This window comes from Palaemon carinicauda, chromosome 26, assembly GCF_036898095.1.
Source record: "Palaemon carinicauda isolate YSFRI2023 chromosome 26, ASM3689809v2, whole genome shotgun sequence".
Taxonomy (NCBI): domain Eukaryota; kingdom Metazoa; phylum Arthropoda; class Malacostraca; order Decapoda; family Palaemonidae; genus Palaemon; species Palaemon carinicauda.
The window spans coordinates 73,823,367-73,849,506 of record NC_090750.1 but is presented as its reverse complement, the minus strand read 5'-3'; the positions used below and the strand labels follow the sequence as shown (position 1 = coordinate 73,849,506).

The following is a 26,140-nucleotide window of genomic DNA, read 5'->3' as shown; positions in this document are numbered from 1 at the left end:
TCTTTTGAATTTCAGTTCGATAGTACAGTATTGGGTTCATTATACTTAGGGGGTTATTGTATGTATTTTTAATAGTACGATACATAGAAATTTCAGTCATGGTTTTATGGGCTGCTAACACAAGAGCCCGTGCATTACATAAGGCAAAGCAATCTAACAAGCAAGTAAAGTCATGGTTAGTCTAATTGTATTAATTAGTCTTTGTTAATTATTAATTTCCCTCTTAACAAAACTCGGCGCAAAAAAAAAAAAAAAAATCGCTACTGAATAACGTTTTCTCAGAATGAAGATGTAAAACAGGTTTCCCCTCCCATCGGTGCAATGTTAGTAATTACAGCGCCAGTAGCCACCAGCTTCAAACAGACCTTTGCTGACTTATAATTACATCTGTGATTATATATAATGATTTGAGCGGAAATAAATGAAGGTCGAGTTGTCTCTTCCTTTTATTTATAATCTTGAATATATTTATAGATCGAATCAATTTGACGTCTTTACGATTTGGTTTTAGCTAGAATTCTTCGGTTATTATTACCGAGAACTCAACGGAACCTTTCCCCTTTCTTGAAAAACTCATGAAACATCTAAATGTCTCAGTTTTGTGGAATTTAATTCATATTTGCCATGAGCTGTTGTAAAGAATCTGTTCTGTATTTGCATTTTTTTTTAAGGATATTAAGTTATCTTGAACAGTGATTGCCATTTTGAGAGAGAAATTCCAGAAAGTTTATTCGGATAGAAATAAACATTGTTGATCCCCACCACTGTAACGGCAACCAAGGCTTGTCATTCAAATTCCTTTTGTTATCGGAGAGAATTGTAGGTCACAGTTAATTACTTGGTTCCTGTATTAAGATACTTTTGTTTTATCGCCATAAAAAGCGGAGTTAGTTTTAATCTTTAATAATGTCGTGGACTGAATACATTCTTATTTGTGCAGAAGGATATACAGTAGGACCACTGTGGAAGGACTGTAGGTGGTGGTCGAAAAATATTTTAGCACATTAATTTCCAAAGTGTTTAGTTTTACAGCCCTTGGGGCACTCATTATGTTCCGCTCTTAAAGTTTTTATGAATGATAATCAACTCGACATTTAACATTGTATGTTAGCTAACGATTTCACCAGAGCAATCTGGCCTTTGAAAGGGAATTAATAGTGTTGTTAATTTTATTGCGAAATTATTTGCTGCCGTTATTTTATAAAGGCTTTTAACCATCTTGATTTGTGTTCTTGATAAATATAACTGCACTGTTATATTTATTTTCAAAGCTCGCAAATAGAACCCGTGATTTTTGTAATATTTCGAAAAATGGTGATTTGTTTTGTCAATTACATATACTGTCATTTATTTTTATTTTCAATTCGATAATTGTAAGATACTTTCATGGTTTAATTCCATCACAAGAATTGTATTATTATTTTCCTCTTTTGATTTTTCTTTGAGTTGTAACCAATATAAACATTATTTTTTTTTCAGGGCACAGAGTAGCTTTGGGATCCCGTGTTGGCTTCAAAACCTCCAATTCCGGTCAGGAAAGACAACTCATGAATGTTACATATGACAGGTATGTACCATAAGGAAAAAAACCCACTGAATTCCACGGCTTTTTGCTTGATGCTTATACGATTAATCTGGTTTATTCGAAGTTTTCCATTAACTTCCAAGTGAGTTTGACATGGCAAAGTTTCAGAGTTGCTAATCTTTTCAGGTGTTGTCTTAGTTTTGTCTACACGTTTTGAATTGCGTAACTTAAGGACTGAGTGGAATGTCACTCAAAATGGTGGTCTCGTGTGATTGAGACTCAAAGGTGTTCAGTCAATATTCATTGACTTTGGTGTCATTTATGTTGGATTTACTTTCCAGAAAAGAAAATTGAAGCATCTTACTAAAATCTGCTCTATCTTCTGCTTTTGGTTGCGATTTGAAAAAGAATGGCTGGCTAATTATTACATTTTCTTCATTAGTGCCTGACGTTTGAGTCATCGCTGTGGCAGGTCCCTATTGCCCGTTTCTTTCACTCATTATTTCATCCAATTCATTTAGAGGGATACGGTATGATAAAAAAATGAAACTTTACTTTTTGGCAGAGGGTTTCATTTATCAAAGCGCTTTACGGTATTTCGTAGTATTGTGGTATGTCTCAAATTTGTAGCTCTGTCGATGTAGGCCTTTACAGTAGTGCTGTAATGTCGCTTCCTTACACAATCTTTAAAAGTCACTTAAATTTTGAACTCTATTGCCTACTCCGGATAGGCTTTTGTTGCACTTTTTTTGCTGCAGACAATTATTTTTAATTGAAATAGAAATTTTAGCAATCAAAATTAACTTAGAGAATACATCTTAAACTATGAAAAGTTACTGTACTTTAATTAAATCACACTAAAATTCCTTTTGTTTTTCAGTGCAAGATATTTTTTTTTGCTAATTTCCTTGTGCCATTTTTACTTTAAAGTGCTTTGAGCTACAGGATGATATTGTAGCCTACCGTTTGAGGTTATCAATTACTAAACAATCACCATGTAATGCAATAAGTTCCTTGTAATAAATGCAGTTGATGAATGTTGCTTTTCACATGCATTATTGTCGCACCTAAAAGTGGTATGATGATTGGAGAATGTTTCTTGCATTGCTGTTGCCACTAAGAGGTCCATTCATTTCATCAGTATTGTCATACATATTTCATTATTATTATCACAATTGCCATTATTATACTTTTTTCTGATGCAAGAGCATTCTGTGCAACCATGGTTCCTTGAGGATAGACTTTTTTTATTTGTTTGTAAACTACAGTACAGTTTTCTACTGTACTACTCATTCAACTGTTGTTTTATTGCATTTGTGGAGATAGGTTTCGATAACGCAATGTATGTTTCCAAAAGTCAACAAAAACTAGACGATATTTGCTGAGAAAAAACAACTAATGTTTGTATTTACACTTTGACGGATCTTCATCTTCCATTTACCTCTGTTTTTAGTCTGACATTTCCCCTTCCCTTCGTTATTAGGAAATTGTAGCCCTTATCTGCAATTTGCGTCCTTTTTTCTTAATGGAAAAAAGAAAATTATGTACTGTATGTAGATTTCTCTCAGAAATATTTCCAGGATCATTGGAATATGGTGCTCTATTCATAGATAGACTCATCATACTGTAGTTCTCAAAAGAAAAATGTATATTCCTCTTTCACAGCATCTTGCACTATTCAAGGATAGATAAAAAATTGCTTACTACTGTATTAAAGGTTAGGTACAGCATTGCTTAACAAGACTTTAATTCTCAAGCTGCAACTGTAAAAGTTTTAGCAACCGCTGTAGAATCTAGTAAATTCTCTTGTACACAAAATAAAATAGCCTCTAGCATTATTGTTGCAAATTTTACCATTGCAGTCTATCGAAAATTAGGAGAGACTCGAGAAAAAGCTTGCTATCATCTGTGCTTCTGTGAGTAAAGGAAATTTGCTTGCCTCAAGCACTTGAAATGCCAAGGCTATGCTTATGGTGCACTTTTCCTGTGATATTTTAAGATTGCAAAGCTTTGCATGATTTTTGCTGTCGTTTTGTTTAAAATCTTATTTTGGTTCCCATTAAAGTTATCATAAATTGTAGATTGATAAGTGTTTATTAGCCATGCAGGTATGCCACAATGCAGCAGCTTCTAAAATAATTGTTTTATGTAAAAGTCTTCATTTAGTCATAAACAAAATTTGTGCTTTCAGTGTACACAAGTTTAAAGTGTTCTCTGAATAAAACAGCGATGTAGTGGGATTTTGTATTCCTTGTTTAACAATTAAAGGAATGATACATCCCTTGATATTATCCAAACTTTCTACGTAGGGTGGACAGATGGTGAAGTATAAGGTACCCTCATCCTTTCTTGACAGCCAACAGATCCTGTCAAGATTTTATAACTTACAACTGTCTCTACTTTGTTTAATGTTATTGAAATATTACCTTCTATGTTGGACACTGGAGGAGTCTTGTTATTGTGTGGAATCAGCTTTTGATTGTTTTATGTAATCACAGTTTATATGAGTATCTGTGATATTGGCAATTGTATCTTATAAATTGTGTACCAAATGAACTTCTTGCAAGAATGTGTTCATTCAACAATTGTAAATTTGATATTTTTTTCTTAGCCTTTGTTGTAAAAACTAAATCTTAATCTTCATTTTTCAGAGTTCATTAACTAGATTAGTATATTTCATATTACTATACAGTACTACAACATATTACTTAATTACAGTATTCATTTGTGTGCTCTACATACTTAGTGGCTTTGCTGGTTCTTAGGCCGAATGGTATGTTGTATTTATTTTCTTATTCTATTTACTAGCAAAAAAACAGCCAATGGTCACACACTGTCTGTACAAACAACAACAGTTCGTCTGACACAACAAGAAGCTCTGAGGGAAGGAAGGCGCATGATAGAAGAAGGTTTAAAATCTAGGAAAGGGTCTCTTGATCCAAATATTGGGGCAAAAATACCTCCAAAAACAGAATTCACTGTTGAAGTTATGCCTTTAGGTGAAAAAAGGTCTTCAAGTGGTGTAAGGGGTAACTTTTTATCACATTCAGAAGTTGAAAAGCAAGTTCTTGCTTCTCTAGCCAGAATAGAAGCTGAAACTACATCTGCTAACACTGATAATTCCCTAACAGTGCAGCATAGGCGCAAATCATTGTCAACTAGAGATCTAGGGAAAACTGTGGCTCAGAAAAGTAGTGTCAAGTCACCTGTGTTGAGTGGAGATAGAAAGTTAGATTTCTCCAAAGTTACATCTCCCATGCAAGGAAGTCCTAAAAAACTAATCAAGGCTAAATCATCATTATCATTGACTTCAAGTAAGACAAGTAGCCCTAAGGATGAAACTTCTTCAAGGAAAAATACAGCACATGCGGACGTATCTTCTTTACCTGCTTACAAAAGAGAAGATCTTATCAGTGAATCTCCTCAGCAAATTGCATCATCTAAACAGAAAAATTCAGAACTACTTCAAAATTCAAAGGATTATTCTGGTTCCATGTTGAAATCTGATAACCCAGAAAAGTCTTTGAAATCATCACCTGATTTGTCATCTCCTCGGAGAAAGTCAGCGGCTTGTACTTCGGGAAAATCCAAAATTTCAGTACATATCCATCAGGCTTCTCTCATTACTGAAGAACTTGAACCAGCACTCCCAATTAATGCTGTCCCAACTCAAATTTCTACACAAAATGGCAGTCAAGAATCTAAGATGGCAGCATTAAAGACTAAAAATGCTATCGGGTCTCAAATTCAAAATTCAGATAGTAGCAGCTCTGTTAACACTTTACAAAATGCCAAAAGTGAGAGATTTTCAAATGTTTCAACTTTTAAAGAACATGGTAATGCAAACAAAATTATTTCACCATCATCCAAAAGATTATCAGAGTTAAGTTCCCCCAAGAGAGTTCCTAATGGTATTGGGAAAACACAAGATTCATCACAAGGAAAGACATCAAAGCTTGGCTCCACTTATAAAAGTAAACATTCCAACACAGAACCTGAGACTCCTTTTCAACAAAAGGATAAATCTCCAAAATCCAAAATTCCTGTTTCTACAAACTCCACATCTCCTGTCAAACATCCAAATAACTATAACAGATTACCTCATAAAGGAAAAGATCTACCTGAAAAACATCTAATTCCAAAAAAGATACCTCAAAACATGAGTTTGAAACATAACTCAGGTAGGATGAAGAATGGAAATGAAAGAGCAAAACAAGATAATTGTTTTAATGAAGATCATATGAATAACGTGCTAAGAAATGAACAGTACTCGGATACTGATAGCAGGTCTGGAGGATTAAGGGAATAGATTAATAAATGTTTCTGGGAAGATATAGAGCCAAATAGAAGTACTGTGATCTATTATTGGTATCTATAAGTGATTAGTAAGAGATACTTTTTATTTAAGTATAATTTTGAATTTATAGTACATCAGTGAAAAATAAGCAATATAATTGACAGTGAAAATTCTTAACAAATAGTGATGATGATAATTTTAAAACTATCGAATAAATTGGTGCTTCAGTCCATAGTGAAAAGGTTAACCAAGAGTGGTAAATGGAATATTTGATAGAAAATATGAAAGTTCTGCAATACACCAAAGTAGACTTTTTCTATTGATGGAATTGGAGGTTCAAAATCAGTGACTCCTATTCTTTGCTATGCATGACATTACAGTACATTTATTAATCCGTTGCTTGCTTCAAGGTTGTGCAATTCTAACCAGGAGAGCCAGATTTCAGTGCCCACCTTTATTTTATAAATACAATATTTCACTTGAATAGCACTATAAGAAGAAGGTTAGATTGCAATATGAGTGTGATACAATTGAATTTAAAGTGAATCCATTACACTTCTTGGGGTGGGTGGGAAAGTGGAGGAGGAAGCCAACTGATGGAAATTTCTGGAATCCTGGAGCTTGCTCTCTATAGCTACACATTGAGTGAGCTTAACACTTGGTAACCAGTGACCAGTCATCACAACTACTGGAAGTCTCCCTACATTGAAGGTTAGAATAGCCTTGGTTGCTGCTATAGCAAGGTCTAGCACTGGATGCCCTATCTCTTCTCATAAGCAGAAATTCATAAAATTGTGGCATAAAAATGTGGTTGCTCTGTGATTCGTAATGCATTTTTGCTGATTCATAGCATTTTGTTTCTGTGATTATGATGATGCTTTACATTTTTGTAAGTGTCGTTAAGAGACCTTTTGCTTGTTTATGTAAATTGACTGCTGTCTTTAAGTTAGCAATGGTATATCGTGGCAATACTGCAATGTCGTAATAGCATTTGCATTAATTTTATTTGTTCATGTAATGGTCAATGATTTGCAGCCTGTGTGAATGTGCTTAAATTATGGTCTTTCATACCCATTTGATATCATTACTTTGGCTACATCTTGTTATGATGTACAGGGTCTTATGTATTTGCTTAAGAAATTAAAATTAGTATTAAATTTACTTTGAGTTGGTTTTTGAGAGAGGGATAAATCTGGCATCAGTTTTCTTCTGCAGGACTGATAAGAGGACTTATACTGTATAAGAAAGAAACAGAGCACGTTAGGAACTGCTGGGTTTTAATGTGGACCAATTTACAGGCATTTAGAACTAGAAAATTAGTGCTAGCGATTGTTAGTGGAATAGTAGCGACATGTACAATAAGTTTAAACCTCCCGAAATGAGTTTTTCAATGTTATAGTTTTTATTTATGTTAGTATAGATGTTTTTTTATATTAAATATTTGTTTACAGAGAGAAATGAAGATATTTGAAAAGTTATGTAATCTTGCTTAAGAAGCTACTGATATTTTTTTTTTTTTTTGGGGGGGAGCATTTAACAGTACAGTAGAGGAAAAGGGTAAGGTATTAGGTTTTTTTCTATTAATACTGCAACTAGTGATCAATTACAGTTTTATTGGTACTGTATAGTGTTTTCATCGTTTATAAAACCCAAGTTACAGAATTAGTTATGCTTTAATTAAGTTTTACAGATGATGTACACGAATGATATTAATTTCCTGTAGAACTATCAAAAGTCAGGTTGTCAGAACTGTCTAGTAGAGCTGTAGGACTTATTAACTTTTGGTTACTTTTTATAATTTTTGTGATGCAGCAAGTAATATGTTGTACTATTTCCAAGTTACAGCACCTAATAATTTTCTCTTAAGATAATTTTAGAAGTACTTTTATGCTAAATTTAAAGATACTAGTGATAAATTTCCAGTTGCTATTTAGCACACTTTTATGTAAATTTGCCTACAACTCATAAATTTTCACTTGTTACATGACAAAGTGTACATTTCGGAAGAGTGCCGTTCTGGGTATATTGATGTGTTTACGTGGCAAAATGCAGTTTTGGAAAATGAAGCTATGTGGATAGCTGCATTTGATAACCATCAAGAGAAGGAATGTCTTGTTCCTTTGCCCTTAGTTATGTCATCTAAAATATGGCCAGATGTTATTTTCAAGAGATTCATTATAGTTAGCATAGCTGTTTCATTGCTGTATGTAGTTCTTTAAATGTACAGTAATGAAAATTTTGGCTGATAATGTGTTTAAGAATAATTTAGTGATTTTAACCGGTATAGTAAGATCCTTAATTTTAATGATGGCATTTTTTATAACAATAGCAGTGAAATCGTGAATTTCACAAAAAAAGTACCTTTTTACGAACATACGTTATATAAGCTCCCCGTTATATTTTAATCAAATAATTTTACAATGTAAAGTTTGTTTTTTAACTGAGTAATCTTACGAATTTATATTTTAATTTTAACTTTGAATATTAGAATTTATTTATTAGCTGGGCAGGGTTGCAATTGTTACTTTTATGACCTTATTTATAAACCCATGATTATGTATGACTCCTTAAAAATGCAATTAGAATGATAATGCATTCTTTTAAGTTTTTTAATCATTATGTTACTACCACTCCTAATTATTGCAAACTTTTAATTTTTATTTTGAAGGTTATGAAATAACAGGATCTGCAAACACAGATTTCTGTTTCCATTGGATGAAAAATATTCTTAGTAGTAGTCTTACCATGCAAATGGAATTTAGATTGCAAGTCTACTTCTGCTAATGACACAAGCTTCTGCTTTGTATGTTGAATGTTTGCATACTATTGTAATATCCCCATTATCAAGATAATTCCTAGTTAACAGGCTGCTTATGGATTTAATGTTGAGTCCCTTACTATTTGATTTTGATCCATATGCATATTATTGCAGCATATACATTTGTATCATATAAGAACTTTACAGGCATTTACAGTGCTTAAGTTTGGATGTAAAACATAAATTTTACCTAAATAGGATACTTATTACCAATATACAAATGGTTGTGTGCTGTATACCCCATTTTTGTGATTCTGATTATTTATCTAATAAGTTACTTTATAATTTTCTGTCCATTTGTTTCTTTTTTCTTTTTTTTGTATTGTACATTTGTTTTTGTTATGTCATTGATATTGTGTGGTGGCTTTTCGTGTATGCTGTTAGTAATGTTGAATGAAATGTAAATTTTAAAAGGCATCTACACATATTGAAGTATAATACCGTGTTCATTGTCTAGCATTGTTATGAGATTGGACAAAATGTTTGTTGCTAAGAGCAGCACTTGATGATTTTTCAGTGTACTTTGATTTACTGCAGGGCACAACTGTTATATAAAACACAGGCAAATCCATTTTTTTTTTTTTTAATTAAGGCTTTTCCATAATTAACTTTGCTGGGGTGGTTTGTTCTCTAATATATTTTGAATTGGCCATTTTGACAATTAGGTGATTTTCTTATAACTGACTAGTGAAAAATGTATTTCTCCTTTAATTAACCTAATCATTCAGATTTTTCTTTCTTAGAGAAGGATTATTATATATATGATTTTGCATGGCTTTATACTGTACCCAAGATTTCATGATTTTCTGAAATTTTAGCCTTTCTTATGCAGATTCAATACAAAATCTAGTGAGTTACATATTAAAAATGTGATTATTGTCTTGACTGGAATTTCTTTGCTAGACGTTATGAAATTAATATGTTTCAGGTGTGACGAAGGATTTGTACCTTCTTCCCCATCCCCTCGTCGCAGATCTAGTGCTAGTGGCCGTGGAGTGCGCCGAGATTCTCTTGAGGGGAGAGGATCAACATTGCGACAGAGATCACAGTCGCCAGCTGCAAGAGACTCTTCTGGATTCTCACGTGCAGGATCAGGAAGGTCAGTGGCATTTCATGGAAAGCAAATACAGTACAGTACATGTAATGTACAGTATTGTATGTACTTTATGTACAATACTGGAGTTCATTTGCATTTATTTCCCTGATGAATTATCTTTACATTCTTGCTGATATCAAGTTAATTTAATGTGTATGGTACTGTATTTTTTGTTTTTACTTGGATTTTTGCCAACTCTTACATTATAGTTATTTGTCTTTTAATCTAAATTTGCTATCAAGTAATTACAATTATCTTCATGGCTCATTTTTGGGATTTACTTGGTATTATTTTTATTCTTTCATCAAAATATGCTTCTTTTCATTATTAGTTCTATTGCTGCAATACATGTTTTATTTGGTTTTATATTCCTTGAAATATATAAATTAGTTTACCAGAAGTTATTAGGTACATGTATGGGTTATTACCAATGCTAGTTTAATTTTTACAAACAGTTTAAAAAAAATTGGGTGTTTTACAGACAAAAGGGCTTTTAAAACTGTCGGAACAGCAAGATGCTTCACAATTTTTCAACTGCAATATAGAAATTGTACAAAAATGTCTAAATTAACTAATTATAGGTTCGTTAATGGTAAATGGGGCCCATCAAGCCTGAAAGATGAACAAACAGCTTGGCGTGATGATTCTTCTGAAGTTAGTGATGAAGGGTACAAGAGCCAGGGCAACACTGCTCCTCGTACACTACCCAGGACAAGGAAGCCTACCCTTGCAAAGAATGGACTAGATGTTGACTCATCAGATATTTTAGGTGAGCAGATTTATTAAATTATCTTTTAGATGCCAGAATTGAGGATACTGTAAACAAATATTAATACATTATTAATGTAGTTAGTTTTGTTCTGCTTTAGAAATTAGATCCATACAAGTCATGGATGAAAATAGTTTTATCTTTAATTTTACTGTCTCATTTCATTTAAGGTTTAATTTTTAGTAATGTTTGGATGAAAATAGTTTTATCTTTAATTTTACTGTCTCATTTCATTTAAGGTTTAATTTTAAGTTATTAACAGTTAAAAAAATTATTTTTCATAACTTCCAATCTTTGATGGAATATCCAAGAGTAGTAATTGGAAGACAATTTAGCTCATAAACATATGATTTATCATCACAACTCCAAGTTGGCATAATGAAGGAGCAAAATAAGTCTTCTGACAACTGACTTATGTCTCAGAATGCAACCTGTTGGTTAGCCAGTTCACCTCGGGAATATCTTCAAGATCTCTAACTATGAATAAATTTTTCTTTCAAGTGTAAGTGATACAGCATTGGCAAATGAAATAGTGTTTTAAGAATGATAGAACATGTCTAGAGAATCCGTCAGAAATCTCCTTTTATCCAGTACCAGTTTCCAGTTTATTCCATAGTTGCTAATGCTTAAGTATATCATGATTGTTGGAGCAATTCCTTTTGTCACCAGCATTTATTTAAAACCCCACTAACTAGATTTTTAGGAACTCATGAAATGTATAGTTTTTTTCTTTCAGATAAAAGTTATTTCTTTTATTTTCTATTGATGATAAGAGCATAATATTGTTGCTAAAAGATCTGATAAGTTGAGTTTTTATTATTTACCTCAAGAATAGTAGTCTATTTTTAATGTGACCTACTCCTTGAAGCATTTTAGATGTAGAATGACAGGTTAAGATAGTTTTCTTTACAGAAGGTAGTACAGTACAGTATTAGCAACTTTTTTTAAAATTTTCAAGATAATTTTGTGGTTAAGGATTGGGTTTAGCATCAGTGAAATTGTAACTGGATACAATTAGAGTAATCATATATCAGGTGTCCAATTTTTACACAAATAAAATGAAAGGAAAGTAGTGAAATACTGGAAGATTTTGACAACTAATCTTGTTGTGTCCCATTTTTATCCAATCTGCATATCGTAACCCAACTCATGGATAGAAAGGAAACTTAACACCAGGTGTATGAAGTATGTATACATATGGAGTCTATTGCATGAAAATGGAGATGCTTGGAATGGAGCCGTGCCCTCGCTTTTGAAATTTTAAATGAACCAAAAAAGAAAAAAAAATATAATTTGTAACTTTAAAAAACTTTCTCCACTTCATGTAATGCTAAATAATTATTAAGTACTGTACTTGTAAAGTTCTCTAAACTAACATCAAATTTTCCCTATTTCCAAACGTATTTGAAATTTGAGCAATAATTTTAATAATGTTACTCGATACTCTTTCATTGTTACATTCATAACAAGTACTACACCTAGAGGTTATTTTTCTTAGGAGGTCTATTTCCATCAAGAATATCTTTCAAGCAGATTTAAATTCAAACCCTTACAATGCAGTTTATGGATTTATCCCTTATTTTACTGTAATGTTTAACGAGTCAGCTTCCTAATATTTATAAGGATATGTAGAGGAAAAAAATAATTTGAATAAAATGCTATTTCTATACTTGATGTTCATATTGGTTTTCTCTCAAAGCTTGCTTTATCGACATTTACCTCGAAACGCTGAAAAATATCCCATTTTCTATCCTGCCGATAGGCATAGGCTTCTTGTATAGTATTAAGACAATATGACAGATTCGGTAATAATTTGTATTTTTCCTTAACTAATACAAACCTCTAGCTATTTATATTGGATATTACTTTGGTGAAAGCTGTAAGGCAACCATTACATTTCAAGTGCGAGGTGGCAACCCTAATTAACCACTAATAGTGGGTAGTTAGAGGGTGGGTGGGTGGGGGGTACCCTGCCACCTATATCTACTCTCGGTTCATTGAACCACGTCATTTTTTGCATGCACGCAGGACTTACTGGGGGACAGGTGATGGTGTGCCAATTTATATAAATAGCTACAGGTTTGTATTAATTAGTGAAAAATACAAATTATCTCCAAATTTATCATTTGTTCCCATACTAACAAACCTTCCACTATTTATATTGGATGAATCACTCTTAGGAGGGTGGGAAGTCCAACTACTGGCCTAGTCATTGACTTGGGTCCCTATTACAGTATTGGACTGTAATCGAGGGAAACCTTGCAGTGCAGCTCGCATATCAATACTAGCGAGTATGATAGCGGCCTGAGCAACTAAAGTAGTTGTGAAAGATATCATAAGAATGTCTAGTTATGAAGATGCTTCTGGTTAAAATAGGAGCCCTACACATAAAGACTTTTCCTAAGGTCTACCTCGCAGGTGGTGTTGGGGACGTGTATGAGTATATGAAAAACATACTTGGTTACACAAGGGAACTCCTTATTACGCGCAGAGGTTGAAGCCAGCTTTGTAAAGGGACCCATGGCACTGTTCCTTAAAGGAGGGGAAGATGATGAAAGTAAAAGAGCCAGGCATACTTTCCTTCATCCCAGTCTTACCCGGGTAGTCAATGCCTTCAACCTTGTGGTACTTGTCTAATAAGGAGCCCTACGTATTATTAAACCACTTATTGTGTCACCACCACAGTAGTGGTGGTGAAAACGTACTGGGTCTTCTGTGGGTCACGTCTTGTAGTAGGGTGAGGTGAAGCTTAGACACGGATCCACCCTACCAATGGCACAGTTTGTGTCCCAAAGGAGCTGCTTGAAAATGTTATGGACGGATTCTGCCCTAAAATGTTCTGAGCTCTAGATCATCTCTTTGAGGAGGAGGAGAGGGATTCCGTGTCTAGTATAGGGCTTGCATCCCCGTCACGGACGAGACCCTTACAACCTCCTCTGACCTTCCTAGGGTTTGTGAGGCATGGTGAACCTAAGGAACGAACTCCTTCATTGTTTTACTGAGGTTATGGCCTCAATATAATCACTGGCATGAAAAAGAAAAACAATGACGAGTATCTGACCCAGTGTACTATATACCCTTGGGGCTAGGTAATCACCCTCCTCGAGGTATGTCCAGTAATTACAGTACCTGTGTTACAGCCTTAAATACAAAGTGGCAGATTCCCAGTTGGAGGGCTTGAACCTGAGGTTTAAGCTGCCCGTAACAAAATAGGATGTTACCTAGCTTCTCGCCGTGAGCGAGAGACGTTGAGGGAGTCCCATAGGGTACATCTCTCTTTTGGTCGAGTCACACTGGGAAAGACCTGTCTTCGGGATCAGGGGAAGATATGCAGTTTAGAGCCACCCATCCCATAGAAGGCTGTATTACCCCGCTATGGGTAATAGGTTCAAACTCTATGGAGTGCAACGATTGGAGGAGATGCTTGATGGACAAGCAAAGATCTCACGTTGCCTAACCCTAAGAGCATAATTCCCTTCGTTGCAATTTTTGAGTGTATGACTAGAATAGCACTCTTGAGTAGAGGAAAAAAAGCAGACTTCACTTGACTCTCGCCAAGGAGTGTCTAGTCGTAAAGGACATCCGTAATGGGTGGTCCCGAGCCGTAAACGTGCCACTGTATGTGACCTGTCTTTTCGGAAAGACTGTCTTGCCGAAGAGGCTAAACCGAAGCTCTAGTCGAGTTCCTTAATGAGACAAGTCTGACTAAGTCTGCACAGAAGTGGGGAGAAGCCATCTATTCCTTTCCCAAGAAAATTGCTCGCAAAAAGGAATTTAACAGGAGACGGCAGTCCAGCATAAAGATCACTGCTTGCCGTTGATATTCATTCCGCTTCCCGAAGGAGGACCTCTAAAACAGAAGCTGTAGGAGGAATACTCCTGCAGAAGGGGTGGAGCCTATAAAATCCAAACCTGTGGACAGGAAGACCACATAGAAGCGTTTTCCCACGAATGGGAAATCGACGAATTACTGTCATTTCCCCCGGCACTTTCCTGAAGAAAGAAGGTGCCTATTTGGGGATTAAGAGACAATATCATTTGTGTGCTCTTATAGTCTTAAGAACATATGGTCCTGTATATGGCCTCCCCCTCCTTTATTATAGGAAGCGTCAAATCCAGAAGAACAAAATCAACTTCTGGGAGAGATTCTCGTCAGGCAGTCCTTAACTAGGACTGTTACTTGCTCAGGTCTTGTAGAGGACTAAGAGAAGGGCGATCCCTAGTGCCGAGGGACCTGGGACCCAGCTAGTTCTAAAGAGGTCGCACTCGACGGGGACTAATGCAGTCTTGTCGGACCTGTGGAAGTTTCTACAGGGTATTAACACAGTCTATGGATATCCTTATGTGATATGACAGTGTTATTCTCGATTCTATATAGGAGGCTAACTGGTTGATCGCAAAACCTTCGCTCGCATGACAAGGCTTGAAGGTTGAGCTTGTCTCATGAGGAGAGACTAAAAGTAAACAGACTTCTAACCGACAAAGCATGGCTATATTCTGGCGTCCCCTGTCTCCCTATGAGATTGGATGTTCCAATCATGAGGAAGAAGATAAAGAATGCTTACCATTTCCTAAAGGAAGATGGAACTAAGTCTTGACTCTCTTTCCTTGGTGAAAAGACACGAGCCAATTCTTTCAAGCTCGTGGGATGGGTTCTCTTATGAGAAAAGAATATATTCATTCCCAACCACTCCGGCCTAAGGAGGAGCTCTGCTTATAGGAGAAAATCCTCGTCTGGCTTCATGAACAAGCCTGAGTTTCATGATGTGTGGATAAAAGATGTTTCCCCGGAACAGAAGCAGATGGAGGTTGAATGTATTTCCACTAAGGTCCGAGGGCATAAGGGCCAACAGAGATTAGGAGAACATAGATTTTCAATATCCTCTGTTATTCCTGTCATATCACCTGTCTAGGGTTGACCCGAATCATAGCAAGTAATTTGCTATGGGTGTCGATTGGACAGCACTAAATTTCGTTCTCTATGAGGGAGAGGATGGTGGTAACCTCAAGAGGTTGTGTCTCCCGCTAGAGGAGGAGAAAAACAGATTCAAAGAATCTGCCTCTCTTATCACATCAGACATCCGATTTGCTTTAGGAGACTGTCTAACTAGCGTAGCTCCTATTCATGCAAACTCGGCTCGTGAGCAGCCCAGTGCTAAACAGGACAACAGGGGAGAAGGTAGTAATCAAAGCAGAAAGCTGGTTCATGAGGCTATTTGTTCGCAAGCCTTCCTGTAGTATGAATGAAGTGTACAAGAAAACACGTACGTTCAAGGGAGATGAATAAGTGTGAGTGTGCCGGATTCAATGCATAAACCTGGCCACTTTGAAGCGGATCCCTCTGATTCTGCCAATGTCGAGAAAACCTTTGGGAACTCGAGAAGCCCTGTTTCTGTTACACAAACAAGAACACAAAGAGTGAGAGGCACTGGGCTTTGCACTAGCGTATTATCCCCATCGCCGAGGAAGGATGTATTCTTAGGTTCCCAGAAGGAACAAATTTTAATTCCATCAACTCTGCAGGGTCTAACAAAGTAGAGTAAGCTCAAGAGTGAGGAGAGAAGACCTATGCCATCTAGGAGAGAGAGCTTTCTTGAGCAGCTCCCTCTCAGGAAGTGGCTGTCGAACTAGAGGCCTAGAATGGAGCAGGCTTATGGTGATCACCTGTCTCTGACTAGTGAACATCATGCAGCAAAATGGCCAGCAAGCTTAAAGATGAGCTACCATCGTGTAGGACAATGAATGACTAGCTGTTTTACATAAAAACAGCGAACGGTGCCATTAATAAGCAATCAGGGATCGTCTTTCAACCGCGATTGGTAGCTGACAAATCGATTTGGAAAATCCAAGATTTACCGAATCGGTCGGGATTATTTCGCTTGAGACTGTGCTTATGATCGTGAGAGCCTCGTTCTAGGTCTTGAAACGCCTGGTGCGAGTCCTGTTCACGAGTGCGAGCGTCTTGCACGGGAGCGAGAGCATTTTGCTCCTGAGCACGAGCGCTGTGCACGAGAGCTTCTTGCTTTTTAGTGTGAGCATCTCACACAAGAGCATGAGCGTCTTGTATGAGAGTGTGAGCGTCACATTTAAGAGCGCTAGAGGCCTGCACGAGTCTTGCTTGGGAGCGCAAGCGTCCCACACGAAAGCACGAGCGTTTTGCTCGTGAGTGTGAGCATCTAGTTCATGATTGTGATTGCGAGTGTCTAGCTCGCGATCGTGAGCGTCTGGCTTGCAATTGAAATTGTCGAGAGATTGTGCATGACTAGATCGTGATCATAAGCATCTAAGCATGTGATCGTGAGAATGTATGATCATGAGTTTTAGCTTTGATTGTGAGAATTTATTTCATAATCATGAGTGTCAGCTCGTATTTTGTGTCTTGCTTATGCCCGTTATCGTGAGCGTCTTGCTCGTGCTTCTGATCGCAAGTGTCTAGTTTGTGATCGTGAGCGTTGATCTTGTGATTGTGAGCTTATACCTCTTGATATGAGCTTTAGATCTCGACCATGAGCGTCTAGCCTGGGGTATGGGCTCATCACTCATAATCGTGAGCGGCATGCTTCCAATCTCAAGTGTCTCATTCGTGATCACGAGAGAGTAGCTTGTGATCTTTACCACAAGACGATCGTGATCATCACTGCGAGTCTTGCTCGTGACCGTGAGCATGAGTGCGGTCGTAAGCGTCTTTGACGTGATCACAAGTGTCTAACTCGTGATCGTGGCCACAAGACGCTCGTGATCGCAATCATGTGTGTCGTGCTTGAGCATGTAACTACTCGTGATTGCGACAAATCGCGACCACAAGATACTCGAGATCTCGATTACGAGCGTCGTGCTCGTAGTTATGAGAGGGAGTAACATATGCTCGTGAGCGTGATCGTGAGCATCTCGCTTGCGATCCTGTGAACGTTATTAAGCGTGGTAGAGACTGGCGTCACAATCATGGTCGCGAAAGTCGCTCGCGACCATGAGTAATTCGCGCCCGTGAGTGTTTCGCTCGTTATCACTTGAACGTTCTCAAGGGTTTTAGAGACTGATGTCGCAATCATGGTCACTAAGAGTCTCGCTAGTGACGGTGTAACTCACACTCGTGATCACGAGCACGTTCATGAGCATCTCACTCATGATCATGAGTGTCTAACTCGTGATTGCAAGCATCCTCAAAAATTGATAATAGACTAGTGTCACAATCGTGGTCACGAACATCTCGCTCATGACTGAGAGTGTAACTCACAATAGTGAGCGCGATCATGAGCGTGAGCACGATAGTGAGTGTCTCGCTCGCTATCACGAGTGTTTAGCTCGTGATCATGAGCGTCCTCAAGGGTTAAGTCAAGACTAGTGTCATAATTGTAGTCACGAGCAGCTCATTAGCGATCGTGTAGCTTACGATCATGAGCGTGAGCACTATCGTGAGCGGAGACCACGATCGTCATGAGCTCGTGACCGTGAGTGTATTACTCAAGATCTGGAGCACGAGCGCAAACATGCGCAAAGGATGTGTAAAGATTCTTCCTCGGAAGGGGAATATCTTACACCTGGAGGTGAACCTCCAAGCAGCCCTCAATTGCCCTTCAACGAGTAATATCTCAAATGAAGGTTAACCATAAAGTGTTGCTAGAGAAAAAGCCAAGGCTATATTCTATGTTGTCCCTGAAGGGATTTCCCTAATGGGAATCCTGCCGGATTCATCCCCTAAAAGGCAAACCAAACGGAAGTTCGTCTTCAAGAAGAAGAACGTTGAGATCGCGATAATCTATGATCCTGTGATCGTAGCGATCTCCGATTGTCACAAAAGAAGCCCTAACGGGTTTCTAACATTTGGTTATCGCAAACGACAATCTAACCTGCCAGGAAGACGAGGTGATGAGTCTTGCCCCTGCGATCATTGAACAGAATTAATTCTGAACTCGTCATTGGATTGTGACGAACAATATCCTGACCGATCAGGAAGATGAAGTGATGAATCTCGCCCATGCGATCATTAAACAGAAGGAAAGTCCGGCGATTGTCGACCACGCCGTGGGTTGACGAGCGTCCTTCATCTCGCAATTCTCAACAGGCAGAGCTGCACACCCAGGCTGAAACATTGCCTGTAGGGAAAGAGAAAAATTGTGGAATGTTGGAAGACTAACGAGATTGGCAGAAGGCGAGAAGACTTGTCATCAGTAGAAGACGAGGAAGGGCGAACGGGAGGTAGACTTAGTTGACAGCTAAGAGGTACAGCCACCAGCCTCGCAACCCGAGGTCGTCATGAAGCTCTGAGGGAAAAAAAAAAAAAAAATTCCTTCCCTCCGATGGGGAAGAAAAAACCCCATCGAGGAATTGTCAGCGCCAAGGAATCCTTCCAATGACCCGCAGAACAAACATTGACATCTGAAACCGCCACATTACTCTGGAATGGAGCGTTGCGTAAAAACTTAAGTCATATCCATAAAGAAAAGAATGAGCGTAAAGCAATAGTGATAAATGGCCAAGCCCTGAAGAGAGAGAGAGGAGACATCCGCTCTTTACCAGCCAAAAGTAAAAAATGACATGGTTCATTGAACCGTGAGTAGGTATAGGTGTCTGGGTAACCCCCAACCACCCGCTACCTACCCACTATTAGTGGTTAGGTAAGGTTGCCACTTCGCACTTAAAATCCAATGGCTGCCTTCCAGCTTTCGCCGAAGTAATATCCAATATAAATAGCGGAAGGTTTGTTAGTATGGGAAAAATTAGTTTTTCTGACAAAATGGAAACTAATTCCTATCGTCTTTACATCACCTATCCTCTTTACATCACTAGTCAGTGGGGAGGAAGGTGGGCATGGATATAAAGAGCAGGAGCTCATTGAAAGTAAATTTTATTAATAAAAATTTGCTTATATCAAGGAAGTTCCCCTGATGTTCATAAGATGAGAATCTGCAGCTGAAGACGTGACAGGAGAACAATACTCGAAACAAGGTAGAATGAAAGAATTAAAACACTTCTTCAGAATAGATTGATCACCAAAAATCTTAGAAGACGTTCTCAATAAGCCAATTTTTTGTGCAATTGAAGAAAACACAAACCCGTTTCTCAAAAATAAATTTACTGTCGAGAATCACACCTAAAATTTTAAGAGTCATACAAAGTTAAAGACATTATCAATGCTGACCAGAATCTATTTAAATTTATTTAAAAAAAAAAAAAAAAAATTACAAAAAAATAAGTTTACAAAATAAAAACAACAAAAACTGATCTCAAACAAGATACAACCAATCATCCTTTATAAAATATTAAAGATGTTTATCTAATATAGGACCTCTTGTGTCACAAGAATCATAAGATATGCCTTTCCATCGATATAATGAAAGGATTGAAGGAAAAGGATTTAATAGCCTTCTTTCACTCTGGACAGCACCCAGGAATCCAGGTAGAGGCTTTCCCATACCCGATAAACGGACTCTCGATAAAGGACCCTGTTCTCATTTTTTTTTATTTTGTCCTGTTCTCTTGGCATATTAGAACTGCCATGTTTCCACTGTGCTGTTATTTCTAACAATTTCTACTCTTCAACAATGATAAAAAATAGAAAATGTATTAATAGCACGGGCATTATGATTAAACAGCTATTTTACTCATTATTCAGTAAAAAAAAAATATATCTGAAAAATATATATATGGAACTTTGACATTGCTGCATTAGATACTAGACCAACCAATTATCATGAAGGAAATTTGAAATGCATTTTATAATGCAGTGACAAGAAATTCCAGATCAAAATCTTATTACTAAGGATAATTATTATCTAAATAAATGATTATCTGGGCCTAACCTCATTTCAGTTACCTGGGAACATCAATGACAGAAAAATTTATAATAATAATTTGAAGAGCAAAATGCTTTTAATGTACTTTTTTTTACTCAATGCTGTATATTAAAAATATCAACAGAACTCATTATGGCTAGCTAGTGATATAAATTTCATTAATTTCTTATGTTCATTTACAATATTCGTCCATGTATCTTTGAATAAGTAGTTTTTGGAAGAATAAACTAATAAAAACTAAAATAGATCCTTGTAATCCATCAAATTATCAGTATTTCCTATTAAGACCACATAGGTGATTAGAAAAAGTATGGAGCCCAACAAACATGAGTATAACATACAGTATACTACTGAAGAGTAAATTTATGTCACTTAAAAGACAACTTTTAAAATTGATTTAAAGAGTAACAAATAACTATTTCCATATTTTTTAACATATAGAAGACATGTAATACCAGTGGGACTACTGTACACTGAAAATTCCACATTATGGTATTCAAGGCCACATGTTTTATTACAATGTTCAATAACAACAATAATAATCATAATATAGCATCAAATAATAGTCCTAAATCATTACTCTTCAGGTCCAAGATTCTACTTTGTGAAAATACTACTGAATTTTCTATTGCAATACCCCTAGATACTAAACTGCATTCAATTTTATTATTTTCAGGAAGCAGACATATACTATGTCAAACATTAACTTAAATGAGAGTCCCATGAGGCACTACTACTGTAAAATAAAAAAATTACCCTTCCTTAAAATATGCTCTTCATATCCATTGTGGTACACTATGAAGTTCCCATCCATCTTCATTGCAACTTTTCAGACGATAATTTTTTGCACTAATATATAGTAAATACTTTCCATGAAGTTTTTTCCAAATTTTGGACCAGTAACTAAGCAATTCCTTTTGGCAAAGTGTATTACTGTATACATTTAAAAAACATTTAAGTATTTGCAATAAAGTAAAAAATTGAATGTACATTAGACTCGTGCATAATTTTTAGCAATCTTAATTTTAGTACAATTAAAATTAAACCTTCCCCATGCACATTTATTCGCATATAAAGTATATGCATGTCTTCTAATATGAAGTATTTAATAGTTAACCGAAGTCATGAACAAAATACCCATGTTTAAATTATCTTTTCAAAAATCTTATAACAATGTTAGGACATTTTCTGGTGATTTAGGGAACTACTGTACAGTACTGTGAATTACACATTCAGTAGTGCGTAGTTACGTAGTAATATGTAACAATGAAAGGGTACATGCTTTTGTACTTAATTTTATATCTTGCAACATTCTTTTACCAAGGTGAATCTCTTCAAAATTATTTTCTATTTTGTACAGTATTTATCATGCTTTACTTATTATTTTTCCCTTTTCACCAAGTAAATGTTGGTTACTTTACATGCCATTCTTTTTTCAGAACGGCCCGAGTCTTCCATGACACAAATGTCATCTGAAGGATCTTCAATGTCAACCGAGGATTCTGTTAATACTCCTCCACGGTCACCAACCAACCCCACAACTACAACTCCATCATATCCTTTGACAGATGCTACCAACACTTGGTCTCCACCATCACAAAAACAGAATAATATCAGTTCTAATACCCCAAAATCAAAAATTCCTTTCATAGACACTCTTAAAAGCCCTTTTTTGGTCAACAAGAAATCCAAGAAAACTTCATTGCCAGAGGAAAAATCCCCTTCAAAACCTGCTTGGAATTCTGGTCCTGGAGTTCGTCGAAATAGTGAAGACAGAGGGAATCGAATCAGTCGTAGCCGAAGTGCCACTAGTGAAGGTGGCCTTATGATGTTGGGAAGAGAGAGTGTTTCTAGGCAATCACTTCGCCCTTCTTCTAGGCGACCATCAGGTTCTTTTGGCAGTATGCAAGCAAAGAATACTTGGAATGGCAGAGCATCACGAGAAAGACCAAGCCTAACTGCAGATACTTATAAACCGCCTACTACGCCGCGCACAGTACGCTCTGCTTCAGCTTCTCCTGCCACTACAAGGCGACACTTTGGCCATTCAGCACCAGTTACTCCTGTAAACCGCTCTCCTAAACGATCAGCACCAGGCTCAACTTTAACGTCCCCAACTAGTGGAGGTCCATTGCTACAACAATTAGCAGACTTAGAACCTGATGAAAATACTTTGCTTTGCATCAAAGATATTTATGATAGCCTTAGAGCCAAAGTGTCTCAGAATTTAGCAGCAGAGGGTAAATCCTTACCACCAGAGTTAGCACAGGAATACACAAACTCTTGGGTGAATGCCCATGTTTCCAGTGAAAGTCAGAGCTTAGATTCCAAACCAAACACCAGCTGTACTTCTACGACTGCAAATAGTTCTCTAAAAATTACGCCGAGAAAGGATGGTGGTGGTTCTAGAATCCCAGCGCCAACCTTCTTCATGCCCCGACAAACAGAAATATAGCAGTACAAGAAGTGAAGTGAAGTGAAGGCTGTGGAACAATCTTAGCATTACGCAGTTTACCTGTTTGATATAGTGCATACAGTAATCAGTCTTGTATCGTAATACCGTAAAATACAAGGCTAATTAAGTTCATTCAGAATAAAAGGCAAGACTTAGTGCATCTGATATTTTCCTTACTGTTAATATCATGCAGGCTGCTGTTGCTACTTCTGCGTTTTCCAATGTGAATGGTCCGGAAGAATTTCCATACCCATTGTGCCTCAGTAACCACACTAACATGAATGGTGCTCCTTACCGAACATGTGATATGTGCAATTTATATTATTTTCCCATTTAATTGATAAATACATTCCGATATGATTACCTATTTTCTATCGGTTGTGTCATGTGAATACTAGTCGACTGTAGATTAGAAAATTTTAAATTTATCAAAAATATGTAAAGACTTAGGCTGTTAATTGAATTTGATATTACTATGGTACATAGCTTTACAAACTCATTTAATTCAGACATAGTACGTTCAAGATTCACCACAGGATGTTCCAATTTTTTATAGCGTTGTAATATCTCTGTATAGCAGTCGTATGCTAACTGCTTCTAAGGTCTGCAGTGGTTACTAAACAAGTAGAAAAGAATTTTTGTAAAGAATTTGAACACATAAAAGATTGTAAATTGCATTTTTTTTTCAATGAAAAGTTTATCTCTTCAAAGACTTACATAAGTAAACAGCATAACCTCCATAGAGCTTGATCATAAAAGAATGTGTTAACCATAAAGTTTCATATTTACCCGAAAATGGTGTATTTTATGTTCTTCACAAAATAGTGGCTTTGGAAACTAAAGTTAGGTATAAAGGGCATTTGTTGTAACTACAGTATTTGCAATTTGATAATAGTGCAGTAATGCAGTTTGAATTGGTCATCTTATTTTACCTTTCATGAATGAAAAATAATTGTATTTTTATTACTAAATGTGAATTTAATGTATAAAGTTGTAAACATTTGGATTTGCCTATGTAAAGAAGTTACATACTCTATACATGTGCTGTAGTAATGTTTACAGAGCTTAAATCTGTGTGTTTTGCATTCTGGATAGAAAGCAATCTATGATTATTGCATACTGTACATCAATATATATTTACTATGCTTGTGTTAAGTTGACTAATTCTTACTGCAGAAAGGTATTTTAAATTAGGTGTCGTGGTTACCTTTGAAGTTAAGGTCTTGAGCTACTCTTCAAAAGAATTAGGTTTATTTAAAATCATAAGAGGCATAAGAATGCTCTTTGCTCTGTGCAGAATAAGGTGGGAATGTATTTTTTGGTGTTGATGGACTTAGCTTTAAGACCGCCAAGGTAATATATTTCCCTTTCTCTTAACCAAGCAATTTTTCATTAATGAACACATCTAGTGATATTTGGAAAAAAATTGAATGAAACCATGTAAAAGGCATACCCATGAAGTGAAAGGATATTTTAATTACTGTACATGTTCATCCTATGTCTAGACTTACACAATATCAGCAATTACTAGTTATGATTCTTTTCGTATGTTAATCATTCTCATCAAATACCAAGTGAGCTACTGTAATTGATTTTGTGAGAAAACTTTGTAGCTTTCTAGTAGTGTGAAAACAATAAGGCTTTTCAGAAACAAGCTTTATGATAAAAGATGCTCCAATTGATTGTCTAATACAATAATACTTGTACTGTAAAATTCAGAAATTGGTTGAATAAAGAGTAAATACGAATTTTATCGTACATCTGCAAATGGTCTGTACAGAACGGTGATACAGTATATAAGTTTCTGTTATCTGCCTCGTATTGAATACATTCTGAGCAGTTACTGTATATTTTACAAGAAGTACAGTAATTCAATTAGGTAAATTTCACCAATAGCACCCCAGTATACTAATAAAAGGACAGATATATGCAGAGGACAAATATGTAATTTTATCAGGTTTATTTGTGGTTGTTAAATGTAGTTTATAGGTTGAAATTTATTAATATGTTGAATATTTGAAAGTTGAAAGAAAATTTACGCACCAAATATCATTGTTTAAATTCTAAACTTAAGAATGAATTAATTTTAAAACATTACATTAATATAAAATAGGAGGATGACACCAAATTAGGTTCACCTTAATTTGCTTCAATTATATTGCTCAGACAGACTTTTCAAGAAATTCAATTTCTTTTGTGCTAAAACAGCTGTCTGTAGAAATAACAATACATACTCTGCACTGTTAATGCTTAAGCTTCAGGGCAGTGGTAATGGCTGAGAGCCATCTAGAGGCAAAGATGCTTATGATATTTGCTCACTATACTGTTACTCATTTAAAGCACAGAGCGCATTCTTTGGCACAGTATTTAAGGGAAAAGTATTTAATTTTTTTTTATCCTTTCTGCATCAGTTTGCTGTTTCATAGTATTTTAGGATTTAAATAATTTACTAATCCATTTGATTTTTGTTTTCTATTTTATGTTTGGGGGACCAACGTGTTGATAAGGGACTTATCATGTGTAATGGTTATTTAATCTTTTAAACTGTAAATAGTGATAAAGAAGTCTTGAACAGGGTACATGTAAGACCTTTCAGATTATATCTTTAATCAAAATAACTTAATCTTGAGTAACGATATGCTACCCAACAGTGTATTCTTTTGAGTTGTTCATTTGAGGAAGCACTATGTAACACTGGTTGTTATTATCTGTATAGTGACTGTACATTTTTATTAAAAAATGAAAAGCATTATTGATTTTAAGCCTTTTGTATCTTAGGTATAAGCCAAAATATGAGCAGTGATTGATACTATATTTTGTAGCATTTAATTTTTGTTGTGACGAAATAAAACGCATAATAATGATGAACATACCCCTATACTGGGAGAGAGGAAAAAAAAAATAGTACCGTACCAGGTCAAATTTATAGAAGAAAAAGGAGGACATTTTTAAAAGGCAACATCCCTCTTCAACAGGACACGAGTCAACCAGTAGAAGGTAAGAACAGTGGAAAATTTAGCCTCTACCCAAAAACAGGACCATGGCTACAAGTGCTGACAATATGAGGAAACTCCATGTCCTAAATTGGCACTCGCACCATCAGCCCCACGAGTAGCATGTTTAGACTTGGTAAGAGAAAAGGAACCCCCCTGCAGGAAAGGGCTTCACTAGGGGAAGTGAGAGCGCCCTCTAAACCTAGGGGGTTGTTGTGGGGTTATTCGGTCAACATTCCTGTTTGATCATTCCCTGAAGAAAACGAGCGAGCAGAAGCTTTGGAAGAGATCAAGGGGTTAAGGAAGAAGTCCGAGGTTTCTTTGACTTTGAGGAAGACCCCATAGGAGGAGAGTTCCTTTGAGACTACTAATTACGCGCCATCCAAATTTCTC

The 26,140-nt window shown here is 36.2% G+C and overlaps 1 protein-coding gene across 1 annotated transcript in view; it reads left to right on the top strand.

Moving 5' to 3' along the window:
* Positions 1-25,504, top strand: part of LOC137619587 (GAS2-like protein pickled eggs) — a 117,987-nt gene extending 92,483 nt beyond the window's left edge. Inside the window, 4 exon segments of the mRNA XM_068349755.1 lie at positions 1,480-1,567; positions 9,569-9,739; positions 10,318-10,505; positions 21,739-25,504. Coding sequence (XP_068205856.1) covers positions 1,480-1,567; positions 9,569-9,739; positions 10,318-10,505; positions 21,739-22,754 — 1,463 coding nt within the window. The 3' untranslated portion in view covers positions 22,755-25,504.
* Positions 25,505-26,140: the final 636 nt, after the last annotated feature.